Source organism: Pan paniscus, chromosome 6 (genome assembly GCF_029289425.2).
Source record: "Pan paniscus chromosome 6, NHGRI_mPanPan1-v2.0_pri, whole genome shotgun sequence".
Classification (NCBI taxonomy): domain Eukaryota; kingdom Metazoa; phylum Chordata; class Mammalia; order Primates; family Hominidae; genus Pan; species Pan paniscus.
In genome coordinates this window covers 117,641,662-117,668,249 of record NC_073255.2, presented here as the reverse complement: position 1 = coordinate 117,668,249, position 26,588 = coordinate 117,641,662, and the positions used below count along the sequence as shown (strand labels likewise).

At 43.3% G+C, this 26,588-nt stretch overlaps 1 protein-coding gene across 2 annotated transcripts in view; it reads left to right on the top strand.

Annotated features, from left to right (window-relative positions):
• The first annotated feature begins 8,472 nt into the window (after positions 1-8,472).
• Positions 8,473-26,588, top strand: part of LOC100967578 (cytochrome P450 3A7) — a 38,893-nt gene continuing 20,777 nt past the window's right edge. For both annotated transcript variants that reach the window (XM_034964545.3, XM_034964543.3), the window contains exons 1-5: positions 8,473-9,031; positions 12,897-12,990; positions 21,650-21,702; positions 23,584-23,683; positions 26,410-26,523. In XM_034964545.3, the coding sequence (XP_034820436.2) occupies positions 8,961-9,031; positions 12,897-12,990; positions 21,650-21,702; positions 23,584-23,683; positions 26,410-26,523 (432 nt within the window). In that variant the 5' untranslated portion in view covers positions 8,473-8,960. The remainder of the gene's footprint in view (positions 9,032-12,896; positions 12,991-21,649; positions 21,703-23,583; positions 23,684-26,409; positions 26,524-26,588) is intronic.

The window sequence follows — 26,588 nt, the reverse complement described above, 5'->3', positions numbered from 1 at the left end:
GGGTGCAGAGCTGAGTGGACATGAACATTTTATCAAAGAAGAAACACAGCTATCAAAAATCCAGAAATATTGAACCTTGTTAATAATAAAGTGGCTGGACTCTGGTTCATTCCTGTAATCTCAGTCCTTTGAAAGGCTGAGAAAGGAGGATCACTTGAGGCCACAAGTTCAAGACCATCCTAGACAAGTCAGTTCAAGACCAGACTTCATGTCTACAAAACATCAAAAAATTAGCCAGGCATGGTGATGCATGCCTGTCATCCCAGCTACTCAGGAGGCTGAGGCAGGAGGATTGCTTGAGCCTGGGAGGTTGAAGTGGCAGTGAGCCATGATTGTGCCATTGCACTCCAGCCTGGGCAATGCAGCAAGACTCTGTCTAAACAATAATAATAATAGTAATAATAATAATAATAATAAAGAAAACAGTTGGGACGCCATTCCTTACTTATTCAATACACAAAGTTAAAAGCAATTTCTACTTTCTCTATTTTTTTATTACTAAAAAAAGCTGAACCATTCTCACAGCCTGAAATGCTTCTCACCTTCCCCTCTTCTATACAAACACTTCTCTGTTGATGATAATGCAAACAGTCTCTCCTTTAGGAATACTTCACACCAGGTAGTTCCAGATCCCCTTATCTCTGCCTTCCCAGAGCTCCTGGTGTCTCCCCAGTTCCCTCTGTGTGGTGAAGTACCCCCACCTTGGGTCTCGGCATGACTCGTTCTTTGAAGGTCTTGTTCACATTTTCCCTTATGGTTCTGTTCCTCTGTGTTGTGTCACAGCACTGGGCAGAGTGGACAACCCATTCACACCGATAGAGAGGGCCCCATGGTTCTGGAGATAACCATGTAACTGATCAGAATAGGGCATTGAGGGCTGGGTGTCAGGCATGGGCTGCACTTGGGTGGGCAGGCCCTCTGGAAAGTCACAGGATTTGGCAAGCTTCCTAGTAACATCTCTCCCTGGGGTCCTCTTGGAACTTCATGCAAAAATGGTGGATGCTGGTTTATTCTTGAGAGATGGTTCATTCCAATAATCAATGAAACTCATGTCCCAACTAAAGTTCATAAACTCCAGTTTGTAAACTGAGATAATCTCAGCTGAATGAACTTGCTGACCCTCTGCTTTCCCCCAGCCTCTCGGTGCCCTTGAAATCATGTCAGTTCAAGCAGCCCCATGAGGCATTACAATGTTTAGTTATTTCAGTGTTTATTAAACCTTGCCCTATGCTGACCCCAGGTGAATCACAAGCTGGACTTCTGACAAGGACAAGCTATGATATTCTTTTCAATTACAGAAAAAGTAAGTTAACTGATAGGATTTTTTAAAGATGTTACTAGTTTTGGAAAGGTAATTTGTGCACATGGTAAACAAGAAGGTATAAGAGGATAATGCTTTTATACTGCTGAGAATAATGTTTTCTCTAATTTTTTTGGTAGATGCTTTCATCAGATTAATAAAATTCACTGCTGTTAGTTGTTGAAGGTTTTTTATATCATGAATGGGAGTTGAATATTATCATGTATTATTAATATATTATTATTGAACTAGCAAAGGCTCTTCCTAAAACAATTGAGATGATCTTATAATCGTTCTCCTTTAATCTGTTGATGAGATCATTGGTATTTATACTTTTTCTCTGTTAACTATTCTTGAGTCTCAGGTTTAAATTCAACTTGGTCATGGTGAATCATCTTTGAACACTCCTGTCTCTGGCTTGCTACTATTGTGTTCAGCATTTTTGCACTGATGCCTATGAATGAGACTGGCATGTCATCTTCCTTTGCGGTCCTGATTTTTTTCAGATTTGGATCATGTGGCCCTCATTGAATGAGTTGGGCGTGATGCCTTCTTTTTCATGTATCTGGATTGATGGGACACTTTGGAGTCTCTCCAGATGGCCCTCAATGGTCCCTGCCTCCTCTGGAGTCTCTCCAGATGGCCCTCAATGGTCCCTGCCTCCTCATTGTTAGGCTCCTAGGCAACCCTTTCTCATTTCTGGTAGGCCCAGGAACCTGTGGGTTTTATGTTTGTTTGTTTGTTTGTTTTTTGAGTTGGAGTCCTGCTTTGTCTCCCAGGCTGGAGTTGGAGTGCAATGGCCTGATCTCGGCTCACTGCAACCTCCACCTCCTGGGTTCAAGTGATTCTCCTGCCTCAGCCTTCTGAGTAGCTGGGATTACAGGCATCCACCACCACTCCTGGCTAATTTTTGTATTTTTAGTAGAGACGGGGTTTTACAATATAGGCCATTGTGATCTCTTGGACAGGCTAGTCTCAAATTCCTGACCTCGTGATCTGCCTGCCTCAGCCTCCCAAAGTGCTGAGATTACAGTTTTGTGCCTCCACACCCAGTGAATCTGTGGTTTTTAAAAGCTCCTCATGCATGTGAATTCTGTGAGCATCCCGGGATGACAGCCACTGTGTGTCCAGCTGTTAAAACTGTGAGAAAGCACTAGCGGGACCCTCTCCAGCACTTGCCTGCTGTGGTCATGAAAGAGGCTTGTTGGGGAGATGATGCCCTGGTTGACTCCTGAAGGATGGTTAGGAATGCACCAGATGGAAGCTGGGTTGGACCCAGTCTATGCTAAAGAACAGCTTGTGTGGACACAAGGAGACACGAACACATCATTTTTGCAGAGCCTGGGGAGTAGCCAATCGCACCATTTGCTTAAAACACCGTGTACAGTTGGAGAAGTGGACTGAGACAGGCTGAAGAAGCTGACAGTGGCCAGATGAGAAAGGGTCTTGTGTTACTTCCTAGATATAATTAGATTTTATCCTGTGAGTGATAGGAACAGTTGCAGGGACTGAAGCCAAGGAAGCATGCTTCAAGATTCCATGTTTTTTGAGATGCTGTCTGGTGGCTGAGTAGGGAATTCCCTGGATAAGTCCTGCCCAGGGTAGGCAAAAGAAGCTAGGAGGTTACTGAAATAAGGAGTATGAGAAATGGTGTAGGTTTTGCTGATGTTTTGTAACACATCTCATGACAATCTTCATTTCCTTCACCAATTTCCTGTTTCATTAATTCCCTTCCACGTGCTCTTCTGAAATTTGCCTCATATTCTTTGATTTCTCTTTTACATGTTGGTTTCATCACCTTTTACTTTTTGCTTTCCTGGAAACACAAATGATTCTGATTGTGACATGTCAGAATTATTTGCAACATTCCCCTTTCTGCTTAAACATGAGCTCACTGAATACACAATTTAGTAAAGTGTAGGATGCACATGTTGTTTTCATGGTCATAACCAGCTCTGTAGCATTTTATAACTACACTGGCAGTGTGCTGGGAGGTGTAGAGAGAAATATTTATCTCATGTGTGGCTGACACAACCTGCCAAGTTGTTTTAGGAGCCTTCTTGGAATCCCAGCAAGAACACCACTGATGCAATTTGAAATCACAATGTCCTGCTCCATGCCCTGGCTTCATGGCTTAGTCACGTCTGAAGTCTATTTCTAACTATCTGTTTCCACATCTATAAAGTATGAGTTAAATCATCCTAATACTACTCACCTTACAAAGTTTTCTTGCTGATATTTGGAGAGTTGGGAAAGAACTGTATAAATTATGAAGTGCCATGGAGATGTTGGTGGTTACTTTATCAAGAAATAGACACTCCAGAATAGAGTAGAAAGAAAACAGTTATAATTAAGTCCTCCTCCTCTTCTTCTTTTTTTTTTAATTTACAAAGGAAGGTTTAATTGACTCACAGTTCCATATGGTTGGGGAGGCTCAGGAAACTTGCAATCATGGCAGTTGGCAAAGTGGAAGAAGGCACCTTCTTCACAAGGCGGCAGGAGAGAGAGAGCTCCTCTTCTTTTTTGTTGTAAAGTCTACAGAAGTGCTTATACTTCAGGGCAAGGGCAGGCAGGGAGAAGAAAGGACATTGCTTCACCCCAGTCCTCACTGACAAGTTTGCTAGGGGACTTCACTTTGTCCCAGCATATGGGACAGAGCTCTGGCCACTACCCATTCAGAAGGCCTGAGCTGCATCGCTAGTTCCCCACTAACTCTGTGTGTCCTTGGGCAAGGCTGGGCATATGTCAAAAGATTATGACCCTGGGCTCTCCAGCTACAGAATCTACATATGAATCCTGGCTCTGCTAGAGCAATTAGTGACGTAACCTTGGATGGGTCAGTTAACCTTCCTGTGGCTTAGTTTGCTCATCTGTAAAATAGGGATCATAACTACATCAATACCATGGGTTGTTAGACAGATTGAATCAGTTAATGTAGGGTAAATACTTAGCATGACACGTATTCACTATCATTTCCTTGAGTAAGAGCTGAGTGTGAGTGGGTGTGAGAATGTGTGAAACCCTTTCACTGCAATCTCAGTTAAGAAACCCATCCATAATTTAAAGTTCAGGGCCTAAATGGGTGGTTATCTTCTCCCAGTTGCATCCTATCCCACCTTTGCTCTTCTCCTGCCCTTAGGAGCTGTTGGTCTTTGATTGGGCTGGAAGACCTGGTGGACCCTAAGTGATTTATAAGAGAATGAGAATAGAGGACAGGGAATGTCTTCAAAACTCCTAGAGGGACACAGAGGCTGAGAGGCAGGCAGTCCTGCAGGGGTCTTCTGATTGGGACAAGGAGGACCTTGGTCTTCATAGGCCAATTCTGGTCAATTTCCCCCATGGACAGATGAGGAAACAGATCCAGGAATATCCAAGGTCTCACACTTCCCATCCATCAAGTCTTGTTGATTCTGTTGTATTCATGTCTTTCAAAGAGAGAGAGAGTTTAAGGAAAGAAAGAAGGATCAACTGTGTCTGATACCACTGGGAGCTTAAGTAAAGGGTTATTTTACTTCATAGTGTTTTTCCCAATTTGTAATTCAGTATTATTTTTGTCACTGTTTAGTATCTCTTTGTCCTATTAGAGAGATAGCTTCATCAGGACAAGGATTTTGATTCTTTAATATTTAGTGCTTGCCACATGCCCTGAACACAGCAGGCATACAGACTAACCAACATACAGTGCCATCGAAGTGAGACACCTACCTCCTCCAGTGCCTAGAGTACATGTCCATGGACCTGTCACTCTCCTCAACACCACCGCTAAGCATGAGGCCCGAAAGCATTGCTAATCCCCTCCTCCAGCCACCAAAACTTAAAGGCCAGGTGTGGTGGCTCCTATCTGAAATCCAAGAACTTTAGGAGACAGCAGCAGGAGGATCACTTGAGGCCAGGAATTTGAGACGAGACTGGGCAACATAGGTAGACACCATCTGTACTAAAAATTAGCTCGGCATGGTGGTATACCTGTAGTACCAGCTACTAAGGAAGCTGAGGTAGGAGGATCACTTGAACCCAGGAGGTGGAAGCTACAGTGAGCTATAACCACAGCACTGAACTCCAGCCTGAGCAACAGAGTGAGACCTTGCCTCAAAACAATTTCAAAAATAAATAAATAAAAACAAAACTTAGATACCACGTGGTCACCCCAACATGCAAAATCAAGTTTTCCCCTACTGAGAAGAATGGGGACTTGAGAGCTGAGTTACAGAGAGATAATCTGCCTTTTTTTTTTTTTTTTTTTTTGGTTTACATCCTCAAGATCATGACCTGTGAAATTTGAATCTAATACACAAATCATTCCAGAGCAATGTTGCTTCCGCCTACCACGCGTAATTCACTTGGCCACTGGAAGTCAGGACAAGCTTCCCAGAAGAGAGGTACCACTTGGACTACCAATATAAAAGGATGAAAATATCGGAGTGAAGGTGTTCCTTGCATCACTGAGTCCCTGGACAGCCTGTCCACTCATGCTGATATCTGAGCCTAACGCTTCTCTGAATGTTGAGATTTAACTTTGATCCAATGAAACCAGACCAAGAAAGAAGAAACGTCTTTCATTGTTGATAAGGACATGATTTTTCTCACAATTTTATGATTATTTTTCCTTAGCTGTCCTATAATTATCTGCTTATTTGTCTCTTCTCCATGTGCTTAGGGTACAAAGTTGACCAAGACGAAGAATAATGTCTGGGAGCACAATACTGACAGCACAGCTTTAAAAACATGATGAATGCTTTAATACAGGAAATGAGTAGGGGAGAGGCAAGTGGTGCTTGGGTGTTCTTCCAATGCATAGTATCTTCCTTGACACAGTCAGTGCAGCTCTCAGTAGGCAAGTCCCTACATGTTAGAAGATGTTACTTTCTGTGGAATTCAGTGGCAGAACATGCCTTCAATTATTTTCCTTTGCAGAACAACACCAATTTCATTAGTTAGGACAGAGCGCTGGCTGCATTTGAATTCTAAGCAACGATTAGTCTATCACTGTTGGTATAGATTCCAACCAGTCACACCACCTCCTGAAGTTTGTAGGGCAGGTAAATCTTCATCTTAGAATAAAAATCATCTTAGCCAAGTAAGTGTTTTAGAGGAAAGAAGAAAACATAATCGTTTCCATAAGAGTTTTGTTTCTAAAAAAATAAGAAAGGCTTTTTGTTTAGGTGAGCTAATGAAGTTGTTGATAGTTATCAGATGACACTGGAATCTTTACTTGTCAGAATGTGTTCTGTGCACCTCTCGGTGTGGCAACATAGAGAGGGAGATCCTCCAGCAATGCCACTGATATGGTCAGAAACTGCATCTTTCTTTCTCCCTGCTGAGATGGAGTCCTTTGTTCTAGAAAACCCAGGGGGTGCCACTGGGAGTAACCCTTGAGACAGGAACACGAATCTCAACCAATTTCTGGTTGCAGCCTTGAGTCTTACTATTTGCCATAGTGATGCTTAGCAGGGAATGGCAGGTGCACCAGAGCAGCAGAGGACCTAATATCTCCCTTCCTGTTAACTTTTTATAATATTTTATTGTGATCAGTATCAGTTGGGAAGCTACTTGCAGTCACTGAGCCTGTTTCTACATCTGTAAACTGGGGATAGTAGCATGGCCCTATTTAATGTGCTCAGCGAAGCCACTGAAAGGAGACAGAAATGTACCAGAATTCCCTGGACTTTTATCCTACTTCTCCTGGGGATTGTCACCCACCTACCCGTGTCTGTCCTTTGTTGCTTTGACACTTGCTGTCACTTCTTTTCTTAGGTACCTCTCTGTAGGGCTCCATTATTCCAGGGATTCCAGAGTTACAGCACATGCATACCTTCATCCAAGCATGTTTATTTGTCTCCTGCTTCACTAGGCTGTCCCCAAGGAACATGTGGCTCCCGGCACATACCTGGCACAACACTGCACATGACATTCACCCACTTGGCCTTGAATCTGACATGGAATCTGGCATGATGTTCACCTGCTGAGGCCAGGTGCCAAGCAGCCCTGGAGGCTTAGGGGCCAGAGGGATGGGAAAAGTTGTCTTTCTGGGGTGAGTATCAGTTTCTGCAGGAGTGCTGAACCTGAGAAAGAATAAAGAGAGAAGGAAGTGAACAAGCATAGCTTGAACATCATCTGTTTCTACTGAGTTTTAACAACTCTGAGATTTTGTTTGTCATGGAATCCATTTCTCAGGCCAAGCAGACACAGAACTTGGGTGTGAGTGATGATAATGAGCTGATATAATTTTCACACCCTCATCACTGAGATCTCTCCCATCAGGAATGGGTCACAGGGCTCACAGGTGGCAGCAACTGTTATTACAGGCCTCATCTCTACCAGCTCCTGGCACCTGCTCTCTTCCCATTAGAAAATCCTCCACTTGTCAAAAAGGAAGTCATTTGCTTTGAATTCCAATTCCACCCTCAAGAGGCTGGGACCACCTCATTGGAGTCCTTGATGCTGTGTGACCTGCAGTGACCACTGCCCCATTGTTGCTGGCTGAGGTGGTTTGGGTCAACCTGGCCATCTGGGCAGCTGTTCTCTTCTCTTCTTTCTCCCCTACTGTTTCCAGACATGCAGTATTTCCAGAGAGAAGGGGCCACTCTTTGGCAAAGAACCTGTCTAACTTTCTATCTACAGCAGGACTTTTGAAAGCTACAGAGGAAGAAGCACAAATTGATGCTATTCCACTAAGCCATCAGCTCCATCTCATCCATGCCCTGTCTCTTTTTTAGGGGTCCTCTACCCAACAGAATCACAGAGGACAAATCCAAAAGTGCAGAGACAGCAGCTGAGGCACAGCCAAGAGCTCTGGCTGTATTACTGACCTAAGAAGATGGAGTGGTCACCAGAAAGTCAGAGGAAGTGACACACAGGGGCCCAGCAATCTCAGCCAAGTCAACTCCACCAGCCTTTCTGGTCCCCACTGTGTGTACAGCACCCTGATAGGGACCAGAGCCATGAGAGTGAGTAAGACCAGACTATGCCCTTGAGGAGCTCACCTCTGCTAAGGGAAACAGGCCTGGAAACACACAATGGTGGTAAAGAGGAAAGAAGACAATAGAACTGCATGAAGGGGATGGAAAGTGCCAAGGGGAGGAAATGGTTACTTCTGTGTGAGGAGGTTGGTGAGGAAAGACTCTAAGAGAAGGCTCTGTCTGGCTGGGTATGAAAGGATGTGTAGGAGTCTTCTAGGGGGCACAGGCACACTCCAGGCATAGGTAAAGATCTGTAGGCATGGCTTATTGGGATGAGTTTCAAGTATTCTGGAATGAGGACAGCCATAGAGACAAGAGGAGAGTTAATAGATTTTATGCCAATGGCTCCACTTGAGTTTGTGATAAGAACCCAGAACCCTTGGACTCCCCAGTAACATCGATTGAGTTGTGTATGATTCTACATAGAATATTAACTCAATGGAGGTCAGTGAGTGGTGTGTGTGTGATTATTTGCCAACTGCCGCGGTGGAGAAGCCTCTTCCGACTGCAGGCAGAGCACGGGGGCCCTGCTACTGGCTGCAGCTCCAGCCCTGCCTCCTTCTCCAGCATATAAACAATCCAACAGCCTCACTGAATCACTGCTGTGCAGGGCAGGAAAGCTCCACGCACACAGCCCAGCAAACAGCAGCACGCTGCTGAAAAAAAGACTCAGAGGAGAGAGATAAGGAAGGAAAGTAGTGATGGATCTCATCCCAAACTTGGCCGTGGAAACCTGGCTTCTCCTGGCTGTCAGCCTGATACTCCTCTATCTGTGAGTAACTGTTCAGGCTCCTCTTCTCTGTTTCCTTGGACTTGGGGTGCTAGTCAGGCCTCTCTTTCCCTTATCTGTTTTGAATAGCAAAGAGGATGTTCAGGCTGGCCGTGGTGGCTCACATCTGTCATCCCAGAACTTTGGGACGCTGAGCAGGTGGACTGCCTGAGGTCAGGAGGTCAAGACCAGCCTGGTTAACATGGTGAAACTCCATCTCTACTAAAATTACAAAAATTAGCTGGGCATGGTAGTGCATACCTGTAGTCCCAGCTACTTGGGTGGCTGAGGCAGGAGAATTGCTTGAACCTGGGAGGCGGAGGTTGCAGTGAACTGAGATCATGCCACTGCACTCCAGCCTGGGTAACAGAGTGAGATTTCATCTCAAAAAAAAAAAAAAGAGAAAAAAAGAAAAAAAAAGATTTTCAAGGAGAAGTAGCTTAAGTGCTGGATGCTACAAACATATAGAGGTTACGATGGATGTTTTACAGATCTATAAAGGAATAAATAAGCATCTCCCCCATTCATCTTTAGTGGAAAGAAGGGTTTAGGGACAGCATTGATTGAGGATAATCTAATAGACAACGGTTTGTACCCAGCTTACCAAACCAGAATTTGGATTTTACATTTTTCCCTTTAAGTTGCAGGAGAAGAGGATGAATCTTCTCACCAGTGAGATCCTGGCATCCTAGAGCAGGTGGAGAGAAGAGTCACTCCCTACTGTGTGTACTGGAGGCTTCCCGCCTGTCACATTTTACTTCTAACTCAATTTCACAGTTATTAAGAGTAAGGAATCATGGTCACATGGAAACAGAAAATACAAACCTCATTTTAATTCTTTCACAGAAAAGTTAGCAATTCAGTGAGTTGTGGTAGCATAGTTTCCATCTACTGGCAATTTAACATGAATTGATATGGCTTAAATTCATCCTTTTTAAAGCCAGATTTTTTTGGAGATAGACTATTTCCAGCATGTTCCTTCTGAGTGATAAAAGAGGGCTATTAGTTCAGTATTTGTGACAATAAATGTGTATAAAATAAACTCACCTTTCCAGAATAATGTCAGGAATATGAGTCTAATGCACAAATATATATCTCTAGGACAAGATTGCATATGTCTTTTTAAAAATACTTTCCCAAGAATTTATTTTAATACCCCCATTTCAAATACACCTGCTTAGCAGGTTATCCTAAACTCTCAGGGCTAGAAAGTAAGCAAGACTGTGAGCCAGTTATGATAGCAAAAGCATCCAGGTAGGATCAAGATGAAGCGAGAAAATATTCCTTACCCCTCAGGGTAGAACTCCAAATAGATATTCATGGGTCCTGGCCCCCTAGTGGAGGTCACTTGAAGGACAAACATGTTGGCATCTCATCTGCTTGAAGCCTGGACACAAGGGCACCATCAGTGTCACTCTGTGTAGTTGGCCATGTTGTGGGGCTGTCACTACAGATTCTGGCAGTCAGGCAGACAATACCTTAGCCTTAGACGATGCCGGTACAGCCCAGGATTCCGAAGCTATAGTGTAGACCATGCCCTTCTTAGGCCTATACAGTTACATGCAATAGATGACGGATTTTTCTGTTAGCCTCTTCATTGTAACCAAAAGCAGCATTACTCTACCAAACAGAGGGGAGCTGGAAAGAAACTAAAGTTTGCCCAGCACAGCCTCTGCCTTGACATGGAATCATGTGAATCTAGACAATCACCTAGATCTTTCCTCAGGGGCCAATGCTGCTCACACATTAACTCAATAGTTTGTCCTGGCCTGAGAGATCATGTAACATGTAGAAAGTTTAGAAGCAGAGATTAGTGCCATTGATTTTCCATGGCTGTGACAACAAAGGAAGGAACAGGAGTGGGAAAACCCAAGGCCACCCTGGTTGTGGTAGATGGTGCACACACTTCCACTAACTATTCTGGGGCAAGGATCCAAATGCACTATTGGGCCTGGCTATGCTGTCTCTGCTGGGTTCTCCAAACATGAGCCTCCATGCCATTTCTTAGTTGTATTTTACCACATATTATCAGAGTCACTGGATTTGTTTAGAATGTTTGGAACCTATACTGCCTTAAGGGCTACCCTTTAAAGAAGAGAAAACAAGGTTTTAATTCAACTATCTGGAACATTTTATGGTTTCTTATGTGGAATACTCCATCTTTTGCTATCAACAGGAAGGTACCTGGCCATTAGAAGGTGCCTGCCTTTCAGCTGAAAGCACATATGAGGCATATGGATCCATTTATACATACCATACTTTTGAACCACATTTTCCTAATTTGCCTGTCTGGGGCCAAGCTTGTGGGACTAGCAGATTCATGGTTGAATTGATGGCTGGCTACCTCTTCCATCAACTTTTCTTCTTCATCCAGTCTTCCACCCCTCAGTAACCTCAGACTGGGAAGGTCTTCAGATATCCAGAATCCCCAGTTGGGGAAGTCCATACATGGCCCATCAAAGATGGGTTGCAAGCAGGCCTGCTATAGGGAGCAGCAGCCTTGATGGGTTTTCCTACAGAGACAGTTGATGTGCAGACGCAATAAACTGACTGCTTTGTAATTGATCACCTTGAAAAAAAATGAGCATGTCTGGCTGTATTAGTCTTTTCTTCCATTGCTATAAAAAAAATCTCAGGGTGGGTAATTTAGAAAGGAAAGAGATTTAATTGGCTCATGGTTCTGCAGGCTCTACAGGAAGCATAGCGACTTCTGCCACTAGGGAGCCCTCAGGAAATTTACAATCATGGCAGAAGGTGAAAGAGAAGCAGGCAGATCTTACATGACTGGAGCAGAAGCAAGAGAGGGTGGGGAGGAGGTGCCACACACTTATAAACTACCAGATCTCATAAAAACTCATTGTCAAGAGGACAGCACCCAAGGGGGATGGTGTGAAGCCACGAGAAACTGCCTCTAAGATACAACCACCTTCTATCAGGCCCCACTTCCAGAATTGGGGATTACATTTCAACATGAGATTTGGGTAGGGGCACAGATTCAGACCATATCACTGGCACTGTGCTTATCAGGTGGATATCACCAGTTGGAAGGCTAGATTCCACAAGAGGAGGAATGTCCTTGTTATTAGTTGTGATTCTTCTGCACAGTGTCATTCAGGAAAATATGAGTCAATCATCCTCCCCAATAGCTCAAATCAATCAGATCATCTGACCACAGAGACTGAGGTGTAGCTGAAAGGTGCTCGCACTTCTACGAGGCCAATGGAAGCCTGGAGCACAGTTGTCAATCTGTAGAAATAAGGACTCTGTGACTCCTCCAAGACCTCTCTGTGAATGACAGTTTAAGAAGGGCCAGATCCTAAAACAGGGTCAGAGCTTAGCAGAAAGGGAAAGCATAAAAGCCTCTGAGGAAATTCTAAAGACAGGGTCACCATAGGCTCTCAGTGACCCCCTGTGATTGAGTGGATGCAGTGATGCAAAATCTCATCATCACTGCAGAAGACAAAAGAAAAATTGTCACTCTTTCTACCTAGGATGAGAATCCCAAAATCAGGGAATAGTCCACTTACTAAAAAGACATGAGGGAATGAAGTGCCTGGAAGAATTCCTTCCCGAACCTCTCAGGATCATTCACATTTGAGAACATTTATCAAATATTCATCCCCGACTGTGGCCATGAAGACTTCAGCTGCTTTTAGCTAATCATTGTAACTTTTTGGTGTCTCATGGTGGAAGCATGAAAGGACCTGATGAACAAATATAATCATTGCCGTCAGAGTTACTGTTATTTTTTATTGCCTTAATGTTACCTCCTTTGCCTGATCATTCCAGTTCCTCAGTCAGTGACTCACCAGCCCCTATATCTATAAAGTCACAATCCCTGAGACCTGATTTCTGTTTCACTTTGTAGATATGGAACCCGTACACATGGGCTTTTTAAGAAGCTTGGAATTCCAGGGCCCACACCTCTGCCTTTTTTGGGAAATGCTTTGTCCTTCCGTAAGGTGAGTGTTTTTGAGCTTCCTCTTTTGCTTCTTATGATTGCAAAGAGCAACTTAGTTCCATCAGTAAAAATGCTTCTCCTCAAGAGGAAGGTCTGAGATTTTATACTTTCAGAAATAGCATGTAGGCATCACCCAGAGCATGGCAAAGTTTACCCTGGGGCTCTCTTGCTAACTCTCAGGAACCTCAGGTTTGCCTCAGTTGGACAGTCCAAATGTCAAGTAGATCCAGCAATCTGATGTTCACAACTTGATGTGCAGACTTTTTGAGCACCATAAAGAGCATTTCCTTTTTGCTCCAGGCAGGTTCCCAGGAAGGTACAGTCATACTTAGTTAGTATTAAAAGTAGGAACAGGAGCCCCTGATTGTGGCTTGTTATCTGTGGACATGAGAGTAAAACTTTCCTCTCTGTAGCAAGAGCTAATGAATAGGCTTTTTTCCCTTCCTCCTGCACAGCTTGGAAACTCAGTTTATTAGGGAGATCAAGTATTTACCATTGGGTCATTTGCACCTGCTTGAAGCCTCTTCAAAGAATGCCAAATTTTGTTGGGGAATTTCCATGGCTTTAACCCAGGTCTTACTCCCCATGACATCTGTTGCCACTTTGAGACACAGAACAAAGGTGTTCTGCTTTACTTCTTTTCCTTTGAAGGCTGCGTCTTGTGGGTGAGTCTGAGCAGGGAGTGGATGTAACTGAGATGAGATAGTGGTTGTCTATTAACCTCAGATATTTAAGCATAATATGAATTCATGGGTTTATTTTTTACACAAAGGCAGAATCACATGCAAAATCACTAGAAAGGGGATGATTTGACAAAATTATTAAATATTTAATTTCACTAAATAGAATGTCATATGTGCCACATGGACTGGGGACTTTGGTCGAGCCTTTGTGCCTAACCTTATCTGATGCTGTGTTCAGGGCCTGGTCCCTGGATGGAAAATTACAAGCTCATCTCCACAGGGCCAGCAGCAGCAGGAGTCAGCTCTCTGGCTTAGACAATCTGACCTGCATACCTGAGGCTTGTTTCTCAGATTCTAGTTCTCCTAAGTGAGGGCTTTGTTGTCTAATTACTGCCCAGGAATTTCATATTTTTTCCCTCTGCAAAAGCAATAATTTCCCTACTTTCATGTGCGTCCGTGTGAGGAGACCACCAAACAGGCTTTGTGTGAGCAATAAAGGTTTTTAATCACTTGGGTGCAAGCCGACTGAGTCTGAAAAAGGAGTCAGCAAGGGGAGATAGGGGTGGGGCAGTTTTATAGGAGTGGGGTAAGCAGTGGAAAGTTACAGTTAAAGGTGGTTATCCATTGTCAGCAGTGGAGGGGGCCACACGGTGCATGGTGGGGAGATCATAAGACTCATCGTGCAGAGAAGAATGTCACCAGGTTGATTGATCAATCAGTTGGGGCAGGGGAGGAACAAGTCATAATGGAATGTCGTAAGATTGGTCAATCAGTTAAGACAGGAGCTGGCTGTTTCATTCTTCTTATATTAAGAAAAATAAAACAAAATAGTGGCAAAGTGTTGGGGCAGCAAAAATTTTTGGGGGGTGGTATGGAGAGATAATGGATGATGTTTCTCAGGGCTACTTCAAGCGGGATTATGGGCCATGTGGACACCTTAAAGAAAATTTTATAATGAGTTACAAGGACTAGGAATTTAGGCTGTGGGGAGATCTTGGGGCAGAGGATGGTACCATGGACTTGTTAAAAGTAATATTTGTTGTATAGAATAATCGGTGATAGTCTGAATGTGTTTTTATATTAATTGAGAAACCAATTGAAGACACATGTCCCGAATAACAGAAGGAGAAAAACAGGTACCAGAGGACTAAGAATAGGGAAGAGCCAAGACACCCAGTTAGAAAGTGTCCAGGTGGGTCCAAAGTAAGTATTTGCCTGGCTGGTGAGTTTTTGGTCTTTATCTTTAAGCTTTTTTATATTGTCATATACCAGGCCAGATTGGTTTAGATAAAAACAACATTCTTCATTTAAAAATATAGAGTACTCCTTTTTCAGCAATGAGTAGGTCAAGGCCTCAGCAATGGAGGACGACTAGGGCTAAGGAGTCAACCTGGGTCTGAAGGACTGATAAAGTTTGTGATGTATCTGTAATGCTAGCAGAAAAGTCATTAGAAAGGCTACAGAAAGTTGTGACAGAAGTTGAAATACCTGCTATTCCAGCTCCAAGGGCAATAGTGGAAGCAGAAAGTCCTAACCCTACAAGTAGAGGGATTAGAGGAATAACTCATTTTTGTCTGGTTGGTGTCATGAGGGGGACAGGAAGTTGTTCAGTCCCATTTGCAAATTGAATTTTTTCAATTTGGGAATAAGAAATACTAGTGTACATGTACCTGTCAAATTAGCAGATAGACACATGTACGTGGTGGAGCCACAGAGGAAGAAGAGGCCTTGTGCAAGGCAAAACTGGAAATGCAAAGTGAAAAGATGAGAGGGAGTGCCAAAAGAGGTGTCTTGCATCCAGACTCTTAGGGATTTAGTGAGGGCATCAGCCCTTAGTGGTCATAATGGGGATTGATGGGGCAACTGGGTAGAGGGGGAGGTTCAATTTTTTATGGTGTATGAGAAAGAGCATAGTGTCTACAATCAAACTTTCATTGCTATTCATGGGGTTTGGTATAAGTAAACAAGAAGGGGGAATGGGAGGAGAGTCCGAAGAACAAGGGGAAGGTAGCCAAGAATGGAGTGAAATGCAGGGCAAATGTCTTAAAGGAAATGAGAAGTTCTAAGAGGGGGCTAGTTGCTTGTAACCTACATGGAAGAGGTCATGAAATGACAACAGAATAGAATGGGCCTGTGAGACTGGAAGGAGATATTTTTCTTGGTCTAAGAACCATCTTCCTTGAGTGGGGAGGGATTGATAGGTGGAAACTTCAGTGGGAGAGTAAATAGGAGTGACTGATGAGAAGGAGAAAAACTGGCCATGAGGGACAGAAGTAGGAATACCGGTTGCTTCTTTAGCTGTCTTATCAGCATAATTGTTGCCTTGAGCAATGGGGTCTGAGGCCCTTTGGTGGCCTTTGCAGTGAATGACTCCAGCTTTTTTTGGAAGTAAAGCGGCCTTGAGAAGAATTTTTATTAAAGAGGCATTAATGATGGAGGACACTTGCATAGTGAAGAAACCTCTTTCAGCCCATATTACAGCATGGTGGTGCAGGATATGGACAGCATTTAGAGTCAGTATAAATATTGATGTTAGTCCCTTTGCAAGAGTGAGGGCCCAAGTTAAGGCAATGAGTTTGGCTTGCTGAGAGATAGTGGAGGGGGGCAGAGCAGTAGCCTCAATGATAGATGTGGAAAATAATATAGCACAGCCTGCCTTTGCTGGTGAGTGGTGATTAGGACTGGTGGAACTGCCATCAATAAACTAACTGTGATTCAGGTGAAAAACAGGAAAGAAGGAAATATGGGGAAATAGAATGAATGTCAGATGGATCAGAGAGATACAGTCATGGGGATCAGGTGTGGTATCAGGAATAATGTGGGAGGCCAGATTGAAGCCCAGGCCAGGAACAATGGTAATTGTGGGAGACTCAACAGAGAGTGGGTATTGCTAAAGGAGCTGGGGAACAGAAAGTATATGCATCAGGTGTGAGGAAGGAAATATATTTTGGAAGTTATGAGAACTGTAGGGAGTGAGTTGAGCATAGTTTGTGATTTTGAGGGCCTCTAAAAGCATTAGGGTGGTGGCAGCCACTGCACAGAGACATGATGACCAGCCTAAAACAGTAAGGTCAAGTTGTTTGGACAAAAAGGCTACAGAGCACAGTCCCAGTCCTTGTGTAAGAATTCCTACTGCACAGCCCTGCACATCAGCTGTGTGTAATGAAAAGAGTTGGGATGAGTCAGGAAGAGCTAGTATGGGAGCAGCCTCTAGAGCTGTCTTCAAGGAATGGAAAGAGGAGTGAGGAAAGGATTTAGGACTTATGGGGACAGCTAGGTTTCCCTTTGTGAGTTTATATAATGGTTTTGTTAGGATGGCAAAACCAGGTATCCAAAGGCAAAAGTATCCAACCATGCCCAGGAAGGAAAGGAGTTGTTTTGTAGAAGGGGTTGGGGTTTGAGAGATCAGCCAGACATGATCAGCAGGGAGAGCCCATGTGTTTTCATGAAGAATTATGCTGAGGTAGGTAACAGATGGAGAAGAAATTTGAGCTTTGGAGGGGGATACCCGATATCCTTTGGAGACTAAATGTTGAAGGAGCAGGAGGGTATCTTGTTGAAAAGACTCAAAGGAGGGACTACAGAGTAGAAGGTCATCAACATATTGAATAATGTGGGAAGCAGAGGGATGGAAAGAAAGTAAATCATGAGAGAGAGCTTGGCTGAAGTAATGAGGGCTGTCCCAGAAGCCTTGTGGCAGTACAGCCCAGGTAAGCTGCTGGGACTGATAGGTGTCAGGGTCAGTTTAGGTAAAAGCAAAGAGAGGCTGGGATGTGGGGTGCAGGGGAATAGTGAAAAAAGCATCTTTAAGATCAAGAATTGAATAGTGAATTGTGGAGGGAGATATTGAGAACAAAAGAGTGTACGGGTTGGGTACCACAGGGTGGATAGGAAAACAATTTGGTTGATAAGGCGCAGATCCTGAGCAAACCTGTAAGACTTGTCTGGTTTTTAGACAGGTAAGATGGGGGAATTATAAGGACAGTTTGTAGGCTTTAGAAGCCCATGCTGTAGCAGGTGAGTGATAACAGGCTTCAATCCCCTTAAAGCCTCTTGTGGGATGGGATACTGGCGTTAAGCTGGGTAAGGGTGATTAGGTTTTAATGGGATAGTAATGGGCATGTGATCAGTTGCCAGGGAGGGAGTAGAGGTGTCTCATACCTGTGGGTTAAGGTGGGGGGATACAAGAGGAAGACACAAAGGAGGCTTTGGGTTGGGAAGAAGGGTGGCAATGAGATGTGGCTGTAGTCCAGGAATAGTCAGAGAAGCAGATAATTTGGTTAAAATATCTCAGCCTAATAAGGGAATTGGCAGGTGGGGATAACTAAAAAGGAGTGCATAAAAGAATGTTGCCCAATTTGGCACCAAAGTTGGGGAGTTTTAAGAGGTTTAGAAGCCTGGCCATCAATACCCACAACAGTTATGGGGGCAAGGGAAACAGGCCCTTGAAAAGAAGGTAGTGTGGAGTGGGTATACCCCCTATCGATTACACAGGGGATGGACTTACCCTCTGCTGTAAGAGTTACCTGAAGTTTGGCATCCGTGATTCTCCGGGGACTTCCGAGGTGATCGGGCAGCATCAGTCTTCAGCCAGTAAGCCAAGGAGATCTGGGAAGGAGTCAGCCAAGAAACATTGGGTTTGAGCTCCAGGAACTTTAGAAGCAGTGGCGATGTGAGGCGGACAGTCCAACCTCTAGTTGGAGCCCACACAGACAGGCCACGGCTTAGGAGGAATCCCAGGCTGTGGGCATTCCGAGGCCCAGTGGCCAGGCTTTTGGCATTTGAAGCAAGGTCCATGAGGAGGTTTTGAAGGAGCCCCTGGGAGCTGTGGCTTGGATGTTCTGAAGGTTTTGTATGCTGGAGACATGGTTGTGGGTTGTCTTACACTGGAGGCAAGTAGCTATAATTCAGAGATGCATTGTCACTTGGCCGCCTCTTCTGTATATTATGATACATCTTGAAGGTGAGGCTATTTAAGTCCTGTTGTGGGGTTTGAGGCCTGGAATCCAATTTTTGGAGTTTTTTTCTAATGTCAGGAGAGGTTTGGGTCATAAAATGCATATTAAGGATAAGGCGGCCTTCTGGCCCCTCTGGGTCCAGGGCTGTGAAGCGTCTAATGGTAGGTGCTAAGTGGGCCATGAACTGGGCTGGGTTTTCATCTTTACCGTGGGTAGTTTCCTTTAGCTTGTCATAATTAACAGCTTTGTATGCTGCTTTTTTGAACCCCTAGACTAGGCAGGAGACCATGTAATCTCACCTAGCTATACCTGGGGAGTCCATCTTGTACTGCCAATGGGGATGCTCTTGGGGAACTGCCCTGATGCCTTCTTGAAGGTCTGGCTCATGGCACTGGTGGGTGTCAGTGTGAGATTGGGCTAGGGTATCAACTCTTTCCTGCTCATCTGGGGAGAGGGGAGAGGTCAGGATGACATTTCAGTCACTCCAGGTTAAATCGCAGGACTGAGTTAAATATTGGAATTCCTGTATATATTTAGTGGGGTCTGATGAGAAAGAGCCTAAATGCTGACTGATCTGGGAGAGGTCGATAGAGAAAAAGGCACATGTACCTTGACTATGCCTTCAGCTCCAGCCACCTGACTAAGAGGAAATTGTTGGGCAGGTGGAGGAGGGCTAGTCTCGGAATGAAACTGTAAGGTGGAGTGGGTGTGAGGAGGGGAGGTGATACTTCTATTACAGGGTGGGGGAGCAGAGGCTGAGGAAGAATTGGGGCCTGGCTTGGCCTGGTGAGGAGCAGCCTGGTGGGGAGGGGAGAGGTCAGATGGGTTCATAGAAAAGGAGGATTCAAAGGACTCAGAGCTTAGGGTGGAGACTGAAGAAAGAGACACGAGAGAAAGAAGAAAGATTTGGGATGAGTCACACTGGGAGCAGAGACTAGGGAGAGACTGATGTATAAAAGAATGCCTGGATGTCAGGCACCTCAGACCATTTGCCCATTTTTCAACAAAAATCATCCAGGTCTTATAAGATCGAGAAATCAAAAGTGTCATTTTCTGGCTATTTGGAACCATTGTCCAGTTTGTATTGAGGCCAAGCGGTATTGCAGAAGAAAATAAGGCATTTAGGTTTTAGGTCAGGTGTTAGTCAAAGGGGGTTTTAGGTTTTGAAGAACACAGGCTAACGGAGAAGAAGAGGGAGTGGAGGCTGGAAGGTTGCCCATAGTGAAGGGGGCAAGCCCAGAGAAAAGAGAAGGTAGAGACATGGAGAGAGGGGGGATGGTACTTGCCACCCAGGGAAGGTGGTGCTTGCCACCCAGGGAAGGTGGTACTTGCCACCCAGGGAAGGTGATACTTGCGACCCAGGGGAGGTGGTACTTGCACCAAGGTGAATGATCAAGGCAGGCATCCCCACAGTGATCAGATACCTCTGAAATGTGGGTGAATAACCAGGCAGGTGTCCTGGCAGTGATTTAGACACCAAGGGAAGACTGTTCCCGAGTCCGTGACTGGCGCCAGAGTTTTGAGTTCATGGATAAAACGTATCTCCTCTGTCTCTACCAGAAAGGGAAAGAAACTGAAATTAAGGAAGGGAGAGATTGAAGGGTGGAGGGATAGCAAGAGAGGTTGGAGAAGAGAATAAAAAGAGGCCGCTTACCCGATTTAAAATTTGTGAGATGACCTTGGGCTGGCGGGTCTGAGGACCCAAGAGGTGGATCTCCTCATGGAGTGAGGGCGAGGACAGGGGATGGGACTCCCGAAGGAGTCCCCCTGTCCCAGGTCTTTGGCACCAAATGTCATTTGTGTCCATGTGAAGAGACCACCAAACAGTCTTTGTGTGAACAATAAAGCTTTTTAATCACCTGGGTGCAGGCTGACTGAGTCCGAAAAGGAGTCTGCAAAGGGAGATAGGGGTGGGTCAGTTTTATAGGACTGGGGTAAGCAGTGGAAAGTTGCAGTTAAAGGAAGTTATCTATTGTCAGCAGAGGAGGGGGTCACAAGGTGCATGGTAGGGAGATCATAAGACTCATTGTCCAGAAGAAGAATGTCACGAGGTCGATCAATCGATCAGTTGGGGCAAGGCAGTAACAAGTCATAATGGAACGTTGTAAGGTTGGTCAATCAGTTAAGACAGGAGCTGGCTGTTTCACTTATTTGTAGTTTTTGGTTGCCTCAGGCCATCTGGATGTACACATGCAGGCTTGGGCTAAGAGGCCTGAAACCCACCACTTTCCCATGTCAAATCTTTAGTAGATGTACCCCCAAGATACACATTCCTCGGACCTTCTTTTCCATAGTTAAAACTTCACCCCTGAAATGTAGAAACAGGAAGGTTTTTTTTATAAGTTTCAGTGCAAACTCGGAGCAAGTGTCATAATTTTCTGTCTCCGATGTGTAGAGGTGACATTTTCTCAGAACTTTCACGTTAAGCTGGAAAACTGGAAAGCGAGTCCACTTTGTCATTCTGTCACTCACTCATTTTCTCACTCAACAAACATGCCTCACACTTATCTAAATCTGCTAGACTAAAAGAGGTCCCTGGTGTCTGTAACTTTCTAATTCTGCTAGAATTCTAGAGTGAGCTCATGAAATAAATGAAAAGGATGAAGAACAAAGAGACAAAAGACTGCACGTTCCCTTCTGATGCTCACTCACATTCCCTCAGCCTCAGTTTCTCCACATGCCCCTAGAGGTGATCATTCAAGGATTTATGAGATTTTAGAGACAACACATGAAAAAGCAAAGAGACATCAGAAAGACAAGGAGTTACTTAGTATTTATACACAAGGATAAGACATTCAGTATCGACAACACTTAAAGAAAATTCAAGAGTGATTTTAAATTTCCCATTTCAAATACCTCCTCTATTTTGTTTCCTTTCTCTTATGACATCTCTAAATAAGCTTCCTCTAACTGCCAGCAAGTCTAATTTCATTGGATTTGACTGTTTTCAACCCCAATTAGAGGCAGGGTTAAGTACACTTAAAATAATAATGAAATATTATTTTGTTTCTCCTCCCAGGGCTATTGGACGTTTGACATGGAATGTTATAAAAAGTATAGAAAAGTCTGGGGGTGAGTATTCTGGAAGATTCCATTGGATAGACTTGTTTCTATGATGAGTTTACCCCACTGCACAGAGGATAGTCTCAGCCCAGAGCCTCTTGCGATGAAGCTCTTGCCAGCCTAACTACAAACAGAGAGGTTTTCTGAAAGAAGAAGACATGTATTTGGGAGAAGAGTATTAGAATGGGAATCTGTGTGCCATTATAAGCTATGTGCAAATTCAGGGAGGTAAAGGAAGACAAAGATGTTCCACAGAAAATATGAGGAGGACTTCATGTGGATTTTGAAATAGTTCTCCTTCACTACAAAGATCAGTAACAAGGGTGATGCCACACCAAGGTTGGACAGGCAGTTGCTGGGCAGGTGTCCTTGCAGAAATATTTTTGTGTAAGGTTGGGATGGGCTTTCTGCAAGCTGGTGGTTTCGCCAAGTATTTTGTGATAGTTTTGTTATCAGGCACACAAGCATGAGAATCCACTCATCATAGCCTTCTTTGATCTATTTGTCAAGGTTTTTAATCACACACATAGGCACACAGACACACTGACACATACACACACACACGTGTCATAATTTTGGTTCTCACAATGTTCACACTCGCTATTGTAAAACAACTTTTTGAGATTTGTCCTACCAAGGATCCCATATGTCACCAAGTGTTGAGGTCTTCGGTCTAAACTAGGCTGGGACCATTGTGGTTACCACTTTTCTCCAAGCTTTGGTGGCCCAGGGACTCCCAGCATCACGTTCTGTCCAGTGTCTGCCTATTCCCCCCTTCTTTTTTTCTTCCCTTGATGCCCTTTTATCACATGCATTGTCTCAGACCCTTCGAATATGTGCTCATAAATGCATGGCATCATCTCCTTCCCACATCGATTCACTTTCAACTAAAAGCCAAAACTCTTTCATTTCAACTTTGGATTTAACATGCTTTTGAAAGAAGGATTGAGAGATATAGAGAAACAGATTGGGAAACCATGCTCTGCTGTTTCTTTTTTTTAAACTTTCTGTGTAAGTGTGGAATTTTTCATTCTGTTTTATTATTAACTTTAAGCCAAGACTTTATAATAGAAGGATATATAAATATATCTTTGTCTATACATTTCTGCTGAATTTGAAGAAATGCTGAATATTCTTAAACCATTGTGTTCCCTGGTGGCTGATGGACTGTGATTTTATAAGGTGGCCTCAGCCAAGTGCAGCAGCTGTTCCCTGTCAGAGGGGCTAGAGGTTTGGCAAGAGCGGTGGAAGAGGTGCAGTGGTGTGTTCATTCACTAGAAGCATCAGGGAGGTTTTGCCTGTTTGTATTTCATCTTCTCTCATCAAGTCCTCAGAAACCACAGTGCTGCCTGCAGGGTGCTGTGGATCTGGCATGGCCCATACAGGCAACATGACTGAGTAGAAAGGACACACAGCTCTGGATGTCCTTGGGCCCCACAGCAACTGCCCTTGAAACATTTAGTCCTTGTGAGCATTTGATGATTTACTTGCCTTCAATTTTCCATGGACCTAATACTCTTTTTAAAGGGAAATATTTTAAACATACGAAACATTGTGGAGAATGGCATGGGAAATACCCACGTATGCACCACCCAGCTTAACAAATGCTCTCCTGTCATTTCTAACCACGATCTCTTTGAAGAGCTCTTTTGTCTTTCAATCTCTCTTCCCTGTTTGGCCCACATTACCCTTCATCGTATGAAGACTTGGATGGCTCCTGTGTCAGACTCTTGCTGTGAGTTATACCTAATGAACTAGAACTTAAGATTACTGTGTATTGTACATCTAGAGGATTATGTAATGTCAGGATCAAAGTCTGGCTTCCTGGGTTTGGCTCCAGCTGTAGCATAAGGCTGTTGATGTTTAATCAACTCTGTTTTCTCCACACAGTATTTATGACTGTCAACAGCCTGTGCTGGCTATCACAGATCCCGACATGATCAAAACAGTGCTAGTGAAAGAATGTTATTCTGTCTTCACAAACCGGAGGGTAAGCATCCATTTTTTGAAATTAAAATACTCATTGATTGATTAAATTTATATTTTGAAATTCTTATATATTCATAGACAGTTGCCTAAAAACTGTGCAGGAAGCTTCCATGTACACTTCATCCTGCCCATCCCCAATGGTAACATCTTGCAATCTTGCATAACTATAAATACAGTATATTCACATTACTGCAGTACAGGAAATTAACATTGATACAGTTCACAGAGCTTATTCAGATTTCACCAGTTTTATGTGCCCTCATTTGTGTGGGTAGTTTTTTGTTTTTGTTTTTGTTTGTTGTTTGTTGTTTGTTTGTTTTTCGGACTGAGTCGCACTCTGTCACCCAAATGGGAGTACAGTGGTGTGGTCTTGGCTCACTGCAACCTCCACCTCCAGGGTTCAAGCGATTCTTCTGCCTCCACCTCCCGAGTAGCTGGGACTACAAGTTGCACCACCACGCCCTACTAATTTTTGTATTTTTAGTAGAGATGAGGTTTCACCTTATTGGCCAGGCTGGTCTTGAGTGTGTGGGTAGTTCTATGCAAATTTATCACATTTGTAGATTTGTGCAATGACCAGCATGATCAAGATGCAGACCCATTCCATCTCCGTATGGCTTCCTGCTACTATCCTACAGTCACGAGTGTTTTTCTCTAAGAGGGTCTTTATCAGGGAAAACTTTTTTTATTTTGAGGAGGCCAATGTATTAATATTTTTTTTATGGATTGTGCTTTTGGTGTCAAGTCTGAAAGTTCTTTGCCTAGCCCTCCTTCTTATATTGCCAATTTTTCTAAAAGTCATAAAGTTTAATGCTTTACTAAATGTAACTCTACTATCTATTTTGTGTTATTTTTTGTATAAGGTATGAGATTTAGATCAACGTTCATTTTTTGTGGCTTGTAGTTGTCCAGTTGTTCCAAAGCCATTTTTGGAAATGTGGGCATATTGTTAAAAATTAATTGGGCATATTTCTTTGCATCTTTCATTTGCTATTCTGTCCCATTGATCACTGTGTTTATTCCTCCACCAACAACAAACTGGTGACTCTAATAGCTGTACAGTAACTCTTAGCATCATGTAGAGTGATTCTTCCCACTTTTATGGATGTATTTTTTCAGATTTGTTTTAGCTCTTCCTGGTCCTCTGCTTTTCCACAAAAATTCAGAATGAGTCTCTCAGTGTCTATAAATAAACATGCTGTTATTTTAACAATAATTGAATTAAATGTATAGATCAATTTAGGGAAAGTCTTTATCTTCACTATGTTTGGTCTTTCAATTCGTGAACATAGTATGCCTCTCCATTTCCTTAGATTTTCTCTGATTGCTTTTAGCAATTTGCAGTTTTCAGCATAGAGATCCTGTGCATGTTTTGTTGGATTTACAGCTAAAGTATTTCATTTTTGTTGGAGTGATTGTAAATGATATTATGTTTTTCTTGTATTTTCAGATATTGATTGTTGGTACATAGAAACATGCTTGGTTTTTGTTTGTTGATCTTGTATCATAGAACCTTGCAGAGCTGACTTAGTATTTCTAGAAGTCTTTTTGTATATTCCTTGAGATTTTATACATTGACAATTATGTCACTTGAAAATAGAGACAATTCTTTTATTTCCTTTCCAATCTGTACGCCTTTTAATTCTTTTTCCCAGTATAATGTCAAATAAATGTGTTGAATTTTTGAATTGTTCCTAATATTAGGAAGGAAGCATTTGGTCTTTCATCATCAAGAATGATTTAGATGAAGTGGGTTTTTTTGTAGATTCTCTTTATCAAATGGAGGAATTTTCTCTCCCTAGTTTGCTGAATTTTTAACATAAAAGAGTACTGTAAGTACTCATTATAAAACAAAACATGGCTATGGAAGATGAAAGAGAGTTTCAAGCATGCTGGCTTGATAGGCCAGATCCAAGTTGGCAAAAATAATTATCTCTTTCTTCTTTTTTTCTATCCATGGAATAAAAAATTAAGAGGAAAGAATGTTAATAGAATCGCATTATTTCTTCAAAATACGTTGTGAGTTTTAAAAGTATTACCTACCTTTTTTATTATACTTTTTTTAGGGTACATGTGCACAACGTGCAGGTTTGTTACATATGTATGCATGTGCCATGTTGGTGTGCTGCACCCATTAACTCATCATTTAACATTAGGTATAACTCCTAATGCTATCCTTCCCCCCTCTCCCCACCCCACAACAGGCCCCAGTGTGTGATGTTCCCCTTCCTGTGTCCATGTGTTCTCATTGTATATTTTTTTAAATCTACCACATCAAGGCACCTCTTTTTCATGTTGCCCATGGTTTAGGTGAACATAAAGACAGAGCTCGTCTGAGGCAACATACAGTCCAACAAAGCCACCTGCCTCTCTGTCTCCACTCTCTCTCTACACTGCACGAGTGCTAGGTGTTGATCCTGTCTATTCCAGTGGAAGAACAGGTTCCCTACCATGTGGAGAATTTGCATGTAAAAGGAGACTGGGATATACAGGCTGGAGACCACATCAGGTGGCTGGGTCTCCCGAACACTGCCCCCACACACAAATACATCCCAGGACACTGGGCATGTGGGATAAATCCTATTGAGCATCTGTCATAGGGCCTGTCACTTAGTAGACAGTCACTAAATATTTGTTAAATGCATGATGCCTGTTTAACACATTTTCTACAACCATGGAGACCTCCACAACTGATGTAGGACAAAATCTTTCTGCTTTGAACTCTAGCCTTTTGGTCCAGTGGGATTTATGAAAAGTGCCATCTCTATAGCTGAGGATGAAGAATGGAAGAGAATACGATCATTGCTGTCTCCAACATTCACCAGTGGAAAACTCAAGGAGGTATGAAAATAACTTGAGTTTTAATTAGAAACTTAAAGAATGAATCAGGTGGGGACAGGTAGAAA